Raw genomic sequence first — 10,352 nt, 5'->3', positions numbered from 1 at the left:
GTTGTCTGGCTACGCTGCCTGAGAGCTCTACTTGGACACTCGGCTCTGCCAAATTTACTGAGATAAATCTGTCTCCCTACGGAGAGGAAACCCACAACACTCGTTACCAAAAAAGCCGTTGACTCAAATCTCCCTTATTAGACAGGCAAATGGGGCAGTGGCTGTGAAAAAGCCCATTTCAGCCAACATTGTGGAACAGACATGTTGTTCACATCCTGCTCTTACCTTCTGGAGGTTCAGCCATAGGGGGGCTGAGACAGTACATGTGATAGCCTCTATCACAGTCATCACAGAACAGAAGCTGGTCCTGGACAAAAGACCACAGGCTCATTATACAATGCACTTTTCAGTGCACCACTTAATTTTAAATATACAGTGCACTTCCTTTATCCAACAGTAATAAGCATGACGCCTGCAGGTGAACTCACGTCGTTCTCTGAGGTGCCACAGATGTTGCAGCACTTGCACTCGATGCACTGCCAGCGGTAGGTCTTCACTGCAGCCATCATCACGGGGGTGAACTGCAGGCAGGATGGGTGGCCTGGGTTGGACACAGAGAATGGGTCTCACAGGACAAACCCTGTCTGCCACTGTCATTACTGCTGGTCTTTGTAACTATGCCATCATGCGTCTGACTCTGAACACACTCAATACGGATCCTAAAGTAGAGTCTATCACTCACACGCGCCCATACAAAATCGTCTCAAATACCGAGGTTATCCTGGTCTCTCAGTGTAAAGGCCAGGGGTGGAGCAGTTACCTGAACGTCCACAGTCTGAGCAGGACTGCAGCTCCTCTGACTGGCCCGTCTTCTGGTTGAGGGCAGAGTCTCCCAGGCAGAAGTCACAGTAGTTATTGGGTATCGCCAAACCATCTGGACCTTTCTTGGGTGCTGTGAGGGAGAGACACAGAATAAAACAACGTATAAGAATGCATTCAAAGGTTATTGATTAACAAGGATCCAGTGTCATTGGCCGTGGCCGAATAACTTATACTTGCGTTCTAAATAGAAGGCATTTTCGGTATGCGAAAAAATAAAATTGTATAGTATGTGAAATTTGGAAAATATTGTATGCTTTAAATGCCAGGATGTCATTCATACTAACTTCGGCTTTTCATCTAGTAAAATTCGCTGCACACTTTTGAGGAAGAGGATCGTCTTTCCAGACTCGCGTGTGTTTGACTACAGCCGATAATGAGATAACGGGACGTACTGTACCTAAATGAACGAATGGCGGGAATCAACACAATTGCGTATTAGATGATGTATTCTCAAGATTGGAAAGCCTAGGATGTTGATATTTGTTGCTTACTGCATTATGTTGTACTAAACAGTATGTAGTACGATTATACACAGTATTTATTTTTAGTAAGTAGTAGGCAAGACAGGTTTCGGACACGGCCAACCAATGACCTATAAATGACCCCACTGGTCACCAATGACTGGTCACTTACTCTTAGGCTCCTCAGGCTGGGGCGGAGTGGGGGTGTGGACCTCAGGCACCTCCTTGTCCTCTCCCTCCTCCTCGGCCAGGTGGGAGTGGGTGTAGTGGTAACTCAGGCCCGGTCGATTCTTGTAACGCTTCCCACAGACTGCCAGAGAAACCCCCAAACACAACACGTGTGAAAACAAAAACATACGTAAACAATTAAGTAGCCTTCATACGAGGTCAGAGTACATCGTTTCCTAATCGCTCGGGTCTGACCTTGCCGTGGCATTTGCTGATGCTGAAAAATCATATCCATGCAACCGTCCTCTGCAATGGCCTGCTGTTTTGCCTATCCTCCCACTTAGTCAAACAGTTTCAGCACGTCCATAACTCTGCTACCCTCCAGTCTGCACTGGCTCATCTTGGAAGAGTGATATTACGTTTCAATTTGCACTCAATAGCTGGAGGCGAGAGACCATCTGTGGCCCTGAATGACAATTGTGCAATTCAATTTCAACTGGAGGAGAGAAGGCGAGATACGTTCGTGGGAATGAATCTTTTCAGCAGACAAAACCATTGGAGAGATCTCAATCTAGCTTCTAGAATTTAGCCTAATGGAGTCTGTTTTAATGAATGGACCAAACATCTTAGATTAGTACTAATAACTTGAATGAAGATTACTCTTCCTGTGCCAGACTAGAACTCTGGTGCTTTGGGAATGGCATGAGGAGTCTAGACTAGACTAATACCCAGGGTTATAAATAGATGGATTTGTGGTGGGATTGTCTGAGTCGTGGAAACAAAGATGTCAGTGTTTTGCCCCAGCCTCAGGTCTAGCATAAGATGTACCAGCAGACCAAACATTTCCTCCCTCCCTTCCTCTCGCTCTCCCTCCCACACTCTCTTAATCCCTCCACTCACTCAATCACCCTCTCATTTCTTCAGCTGATTTCTAGAGGGGCAAGATTACTGACTAGGTCAGCTCCCAGCCCCAGCTCCCTGTCCCTTTCCCAGCCTGCCAGTCAAAGGCCATGGTGCAGAACCCAGGTTAGTATTCTTCTGGATGGACAAGGCTCTAAACATCCCCCCCCCCCCACAGGCATTGCATAGGCACTCTCACACCAGGACCCACACAGCCCCAAGCTGGTGGTTCAAAACAAACGCAGAGGCACCATTTCACTCTAAAGAAACGGGTGAGGAGGACAGGACAGAACGTAGATGAGTTAAGAAAAAAGAAATGGAGTTAAGAAATGCAAATGAGTGTGCGGCCCTCCTTTATTTTTTTAAGAAATGCAAATGAGACATACTAAATTAAGAGACACAAAGCCAGATTATGACAAACATATTGTCAACAGTTGATTGGCTGTAGTGTGTGTAATAATAAGTGTGCCATACAGAGCCAAGACAGTCCTGAAGACAAACTACTGTTGGAGTAGCCTAAATGTCATTTAGGATAAAATAACACAAATGTACACTGCTACTTAAACTGTGGTGGAAACCAAGCACAGGAAAGGCATCTCCACGCTACACATTTACAATCCACTCTCAAGCATATCAAGTTAACTTTGACTTCAAGTCAATTGAACCTTAAATGAGGGACATTTAGTGGATGAGGGGAGGCAGCGACATTTAGCCTAGTCCACAGGTAAAACTAATCTCTAAGTGTTCTACATTTAGCCTAGTCCACAGGTAAAACTAATCTCTCAGTGTTCTACATTTAGCCTAGTCCACAGGTAAAACTAATCTCTAAGTGTTCTACATTTAGCCTGGTCTATGGGTAAAACTAATCTCTAAGTGTTCTACATTTAGCCTAGTCCACGGGTAAAACTAATCTCTAAGTGTTCTACATTTAGCCTAGTCCACAGGTAAAACTAATCTCTAAGTGTTCTACATTTAGCCTGGTCTATGGGTAAAACTAATCTCTAAGTGTTCTACATTTAGCCTAGTCCACGGGTAAAACTAATCTCTAAGTGTTCTACATTTAGCCTAGTCCACAGGTAAAACTAATCTTTAAGTGTTCTACATTTAGCCTAGTCCACAGGTAAAACTAATCTCCAGGTGTTCTACATTTAGCCTAGTCCACGGGTAAAACTAATCTCTAAGTGTTCTACATTTAGCCTAGTCTATGGGTAAAACTAATCTCAGTGTTCTACATTTAGCCTAGTCCACAGGTAAAACTAATCTCCAAGTGTTCTACATTTAGCCTAGTCCACGGGTAAAACTAATCTCTAAGTGTTCTACATTTAGCCTAGTCCACAGGTAAAACTAATCTCTAAGTGTTCTACATTTAGCCTGGTCTATGGGTAAAACTAATCTCTAAGTGTTCTACATTTAGCCTAGTCCACGGGTAAAACTAATCTCTAAGTGTTCTACATTTAGCCTGGTCTATGGGTAAAACTAATCTCAGTGTTCTACATTTAGCCTAGTCTATGGGTAAAACTAATCTCTAAGTGTTCTACATTTAGCCTAGTCCATGGGTAAAACTAACCTCAAAGTGTTCTACATTTAGCCTAGTCCATGGGTAAAACTAACCTCAAAGTGTTCTACATTTAGCCTAGTCTATGGGTAAAACTAATCTCAGTGTTCTACATTTAGCCTAGTCTATGGGTAAAACTAATCTCAGTGTTCTACATTTAGCCTAGTCCATGGGTAAAACTAATCTCAGTGTTCTACATTTAGCCTAGTCTATGGGTAAAACTAATCTCAGTGTTCTACATTTAGCCTGGTCTATGGGTAAAACTAATCTCTAAGTGTTCTACATTTAGCCTAGTCCACGGGTAAAACTAATCTCAAAGTGTTCTACATTTAGCCTAGTCTATGGGTAAAACTAATCTCAGTGTTCTACATTTAGCCTAGTCCACAGGTAAAACTAATCTCTAAGTGTTCTACATTTAGCCTAGTCTATGGGTAAAACTAATCTCAGTGTTCTACATTTAGCCTAGTCCATGGGTAAAACTAACCTCAAAGTGTTCTACATTTAGCCTAGTCTATGGGCTCAACTAATCTCAGTGTTCTACATTTAGCCAACACACACAGAGAGAGAAAAAACAAACAGGCATTAAGCAGCAGGACTGGAGGCAGAGGAAAAAGGAATGCGAGAGAAATATACCTCTTTCAGAAGGTTTTGAAATATGCTTTTGTTTGAAAGTGTCTGAAAGAGAGAAGAGAGAGAGTATAGACAGAAAGACTCAGAAGTACGGTCACAGACAGAAAGATTCAGAAAGGCATCAACAATGCGCCCGAGTGTCTGAGATTCAGCTGCAAGAGATGACAATTTCAGGAGCTAAAAGCAACAGACTTTGACTGCTTCCCAGCAACAGAGTTCCTACAGAGTAGCCCACCTCTGCAAAAGCCCATCTGTACTCCCACTGTTTCCCTCCCAGGCTCTACTGCACCCCCCTGGGACTCACTGTCACAGGAGTAGGGCTTGTCCTTGTCCTCCAGCGCAGCCGCCGCAGCGTCCAGCTTCTTCTTGGCACTGCTTACTCCACGACCCTGCGGACAAACACGCTGTCATAACACACCATCCCCAAAATCATAGTTACAGTCATTTTGCCACACTGGACACCATTTCAGATGAAATGCCCTTAACATCACTAACAATTATTGGTTTAAAAGAGCTTCGCACACCTTTCCCTTTCCTTTGCCTCTTCTTTTTGGGGTGTCCTCCTCATAGTCCTCATCCTCCAAGTCATCCAGGAAGTCATCTGGCTCCAGGACTCTCTGTGTTGACAGAGGAAAGCATGCAGCTGTAGTAGCTAGTGTCACTGGAGAAGTAGTAAACGAGCTAGGTATCACACACGGTCCATCCAACCACAGCAGGCTACGGTACCTTTCTGACACGTGCTGCAGGGGTGACCGCCCCACCAGTGTAGTCTGTCAGACTGGACTCCTCCTCAGGCCCTCGGAGCTCCGGAGGAACCCGTTTGTCCAGGGGTTCTCCCTTCAGCAGGGCCTCCAGACTGCTGCCATCAGAGGACAGGGAATCCTTCTTTAACCCCAAGTCCAGCTCTACAGACAGGGAGAACCACAAACAACCTTTACAAATGAGTAAAGAACAAACAGGAAAATGATGCACAGAGGGGCACACAAACGTGTCAACACAGCTTTAGTATTATTAAGCAGAGCAGCATGCCATGATAAGGACGTACCTGACTTTAGAGGAGGGAAGACGAGCTGGGGATCCTCTGGGGGGTGGGCTCGTCGTTTCTTCCTCCACCTGCGGGATGGGTAGGTGTACAACTGTCCTGGAGCCACGCCTGAGAGAGGACAGATAGTTGCATGTTAGTGAGCACCCTATGTCCCCACAGTGACAGCACATACATACAGTGCCTTCTGAAAGTATTCAGAACCCTTGATTTCCCCCCACATTTTGTTACGTTACAGCCGTGTTCTAAAATATATGAAATAAAAAAATCTTTGTCAATCTACAGACAATACACCAAATGACAGAGCTTGAGAGGCTCTGCAGAGAAGAATGGGAGAAACTCCCCAAATACAGGCGTGCCAAGCTTGTAGTGGCATACCCAAGAAGACTCAAGGCTGTAATCGCTGCCAAAGGTGCTTCAACAAAGTACTGAGTAAAGGGTCTAAATACTTATATAAATGTGATTTCTGTTTTAATTTTTAATACATTTGCAAACATTTCTAAAAACCTGTTTCTTTAAAAATGGGGTATTGTGTGTAGATTGATGAGGTGGAAAACTATTTAATCCATTTTAGAATGAGGCTGTAACGTAATAAAAAGTGGTAAAAGTCAAGGGGTATGAAAACTTTCCGAATGCACTGTATATAGCCATGTTATCGTTACTCATTGTGTATTTACTACTTGTGTTATTATTTTTCTATATTTTTGTTTCTGCATTGTTGGGAAGGGCCGTAAGTAAGCATTTCACTCTTACATGCTGACCACACCGCTCGCGTCGCAAAATAAATTTAAACATGCATGTTATTGAATTATTGCACCCACACTGCTCGCGCGCACCAACAAGAGTCTGCGTTGCCAAGCGCTAAAATACAGTGCCTTGCAAAAGTATTCATCCCCCTTGGCATTTTTCCTATTTTGTTGCATTACAACCTGTAATTTAAATGGATTTTTATTTGGATTTCATGTAATGGACATACACAAAATAGTCCAATTTGGTGAAGTAAAAAAAATGACTTGTTTCAAAAAATTCTCAAAGATATATAGCGGAAAAGTGGTGCATGCATATGTATGCACCCCCTTTGCTATGAAGCCCCTAAATAAGATCTGGTGCAACCAATTACCTTCAGAAGTCACATAATTAGTTAAATAAAGTCCACCTGTGTACAATCTAAGTGTCACATGATCTGTTAGATGATCTCTGTGTATACACACACACACCTGTTCTGAAAGGCCCCAGAATCTGTCACACCACTAAGCAAGGGGCACCACCAAGCAAGCGGCATCATGAAGACCAAGGAGCTCTCCAAACAGGCCAGGGACAAAGTTGTGGAGAAGTACAGATCAGGGTTGGGTTATAAAAAAAATATCAGCAACTTTGAACATCCCACAGAACACCATTAAATCCATTACAAAAAAATGGAAAGAATATGGCACCGCAACAAGCCTGCCAAAAGAGGGCCGCCCATCAAAACTCACGGACCAGGCAAGGAGGGCATTAATCAGACAGGCAACAAAAGAGACCAAAGATAACCCTGAAGGAGCTGCAAAGCTCCACAGCGGAGATGGGAGTATCTGTCCATAGGACCACTTTAAGCCGTACACTCCACAGAGCTGGGCTTTACGGAAGAGTGGCCAGAAAAATGCCATTGCTTAAAGAAAGAAATACAAACACGTTTGGTTTCACCAAAAGGTATGTGGGAGACTCCCCAAACATTTGGAAGAAGGTACTCTGGTCAGATGAGACTAAAATTGAGCTTTTTGGCCATCAAGGAAAACGCTATGTCTAGCGCAAACCCAGCACCTCTCATCATCCCGAGAACAACATCCCCACAGTGAAGCATGGTGGTGGCAGCATCATGCTGTGGGGATGTTTTTCCATCGGCAGGGACTGGGAAACTGGTCAGAATTGAAAGAATGATGGATGGCGCTAAATACAGGGAAATTCTTGAGGGAAACCTGTTTCAGTCTTCCAGAGATTTGAGACTGGGATGGAGGTTCACCTTCCAGCAGGACAATGACCCTAGGCATACTGCTAAAGCAACACTCGAGTGGTATAAGGGGAAACATTTTAATGTCTTGGAATGGCCTAGTCAAAACCCAGACCTCAATCCAATTGAGAATCTGTGGTATGACTTAGACTGCTGTACACCAGCGGAACTCATCCAACTTGAAGGGGCTGGAGCAGTATTGCCTTGAAGAATGGACAAAAATCCCAGTGGCTAGATGTGCCAAGCTTATAGAGACATACCCCAAGAAACTTGCAGCTGTAACTGCTTCAAAAGGTAGCACTACAAAGTATTGACTTCGGGGGGGTGAATAGTTATGCACGCTCAAGTACTGTTTTTTTTGTCTTATTTGTTGTTTGTTTCACAAAAAAATATATTTAGCATCTTCAAAGTGGTAGGCATGTTGTGTAAATCAAATGATACAAACCCCCAAACAATACATTTTAATTCCAGGTTGTAAGGCAACAAAGTAGGAAAAATGCCAAGGGGGGTGAATACTTCCGCAAGCCACTGTAGAAGTCAGTTCTATTTGTGACGCTGAACGCCGTGCAAGTCCTGCCTCTCCCATCGCCTCATTGGTACCCACATGCCATCTCCTCATTGGTTATACCCACATGGGTGAATAAAAGATGAACTGAGGTCGGTCGTGGTTATGGTAATACTATTAGATGCCAATCGCCATATAAAGTCCAAAGAAGAAAAGGCCTGGAAGGAGGAGATGACTAGAAACGATTCAGTTGACCGTTTTGTTTTTGGATTAATTGTCGGGAGTAGAGGACCTTGTGCAATTCAGGTAAAATAACTCAACGTTTATATCCCAGGACAAATTAGCTAGCAACAGCAAGCTAGCTAAATAGGACAAATTAGCTAGCAACTGCAAGCTAGCTAGCTAAATTGCCAGAAATGTTTCATGCTTTTTGACCTGTCCCCAAATACATTTTATTGGTTCAGAGTTTGTTTTGATATTTTAACCTGCGTGTCATGATCGCATTTGGTGTGGGGGGGGACAAAATCAATTTGCGTGGACGGTTTGGGTATGGTGTTAGTCTACAACTGTTGTTTACGAAGCATCTGAAAATAAAACATTTGAAGTGTACCTACAACTAAATACGTTCTAGACTTTTATGTGGACCTATCAAAAGGCATTAACTGTGACATATCTAAAAGACTTGTTTTAATGTTTCAGCTTACATAGCTCAACCCAAGTTCTCCAGAGGGCTTGCACTACAGTGCTCTCTCTTGTTCTCATCTCCAGATCATGAGAAGGTGGTGAATGACATAGCCTACTACACGAATCTGTGAACTCAGTAGTTCTGAAAGAAAACTCCTTTGCGACTTCAGTTAGTGTGTATGCGTACTGTATTTCTAACCTGGTCCCCTGTGTCTCTTCTCCATCCAAATGTAACAGTTGCTCTGCGCCACTCCAGTCTGAGAGTCCAGGAAGGGCATTCGAACACTCCTCTCGGCACATAGCCGGGCGTTGTAGTTATGGCACTGCTCCATGGCATCTCTGTAGTACTGCTCTCCCAGCCTGCACCCACACACAGAGAGGAGCAGCCAGGAACAAGTTAGCACTAGGAAACAGACTGCCTGTGTATACTGTGATAAGAAGTATACATTCATGCATCAGTTCAACAACTGACAGTACCTGGTGCGCTTCTCTACCATAGATGTAGGTGTGGTATGTGGTCCTACCACCACTTTAAGCCAAATCATGCTGTCTGAATTCTAGGCTACCTCTCTACTATGCCGTAAAATAGGCTTAAAATAATTAAAACTTCAAAGACTTTATTACAGCCTCAGATAAAAACCTTTTTGTTCCTTTTATGCTGGCACCTCGGAGCAGCAGGCAAGCAAACTATGTAATTGTGTCCCTGGACTTAGTAACTGGTGAGAATGTGTCAGCAGGTGCTCTTTTGTTGGCTTGGCAACGGCGTCTGCCTGGTAGGAAGCACAGCCTCTGCTGGTTCAGATTTTCAACAGGATCAGCATGAGTGAAACCCATTTTTTTTTACTTACGTAAATGCTCTGTGGGGTGTCCTGAAAGCTTCGTAGTACTATCATTTTAAATCTATTTATGCAAAGTGATACGAAAGCTTTAGGGAAATATGCATAATAACTGTTCTCGTGTTTTAAACTACATTTGTTTCATGGAAATTTTCTGAAATTGGTTGTATTGTCTTGATGAAACCCACATCTGATTCATATCACCAAACTCCTTCGGCAAAAATGATTTTTAACACTGCCCCAAAGACATGACTTTTATAGTGACTAATGCATTGTGGTGATTAGTCACCTGTTGGAAAGCGCAACAAAACATGCACTCCGCATAAAAGCATGCCAGGACAACATCTGCAGACAGTGTAAGCTGATAAATTCAGAACACATGTTGTACAAGACCTGGACTAATTTCTAACTAGTAGGCCTAACCTTACATACTACAACAACAGCCTCTATGCACTCTAACTAAGAAGCTAAACGTAACAACCAAATTGCTAACGGGATATCCGCAACTCCCTATCCGTAATCCGACTAATTCCAAGGGGAGTTTGAAAACACCCACCGTGAGAGTAAACCGGGACAGTGACGTGCTAGCTATCTAGTTTACAATCATTTTAGCTAACAACATTAGCTCGCTACCACAATGACTGCAATTCTTCATGTACATTTGCTAACTTGTGCCCGACGTTTGGTTACATAATGACATTTGGTTCCTTTCAATGTGTTCATTAACCACAACTATTGACAAAACGTTAGCTAGCTGACCTG

At 43.4% G+C, this 10,352-nt stretch overlaps 1 protein-coding gene across 3 annotated transcripts in view; it reads right to left on the bottom strand.

The window, feature by feature from the left end:
• The window catches only part of LOC139537072 (zinc finger protein ubi-d4-like), a 34,197-nt gene that overhangs the window by 23,400 nt on the left and 445 nt on the right, over window positions 1-10,352 (bottom strand). For 2 of the 3 annotated variants that reach the window (XR_011667460.1, XM_071337939.1), the window contains exons 2-11: window positions 8,954-9,114; window positions 5,582-5,689; window positions 5,263-5,441; window positions 5,061-5,153; window positions 4,841-4,925; window positions 4,540-4,581; window positions 1,456-1,593; window positions 761-892; window positions 429-541; window positions 226-307 (exon numbers count right to left, since the gene is read on the bottom strand). Coding sequence is in view for 2 of the 3 variants with exons in the window: in XM_071337939.1 (XP_071194040.1) it covers window positions 226-307; window positions 429-541; window positions 761-892; window positions 1,456-1,593; window positions 4,540-4,581; window positions 4,841-4,925; window positions 5,061-5,153; window positions 5,263-5,441; window positions 5,582-5,689; window positions 8,954-9,114 (1,133 nt within the window). In the remaining variant the exon portion in view is untranslated. The remainder of the gene's footprint in view (window positions 1-225; window positions 308-428; window positions 542-760; window positions 893-1,455; window positions 1,594-4,539; window positions 4,582-4,840; window positions 4,926-5,060; window positions 5,154-5,262; window positions 5,442-5,581; window positions 5,690-8,953; window positions 9,115-10,352) is intronic. The other variant, XM_071337940.1, reaches the window with a different exon arrangement.

Source organism: Salvelinus alpinus, chromosome 13 (assembly GCF_045679555.1).
Source record: "Salvelinus alpinus chromosome 13, SLU_Salpinus.1, whole genome shotgun sequence".
NCBI lineage: Eukaryota > Metazoa > Chordata > Actinopteri > Salmoniformes > Salmonidae > Salvelinus > Salvelinus alpinus.
Note: the sequence above shows the minus strand (reverse complement) of the source record. Positions and strands in the feature narration are given on the sequence as shown.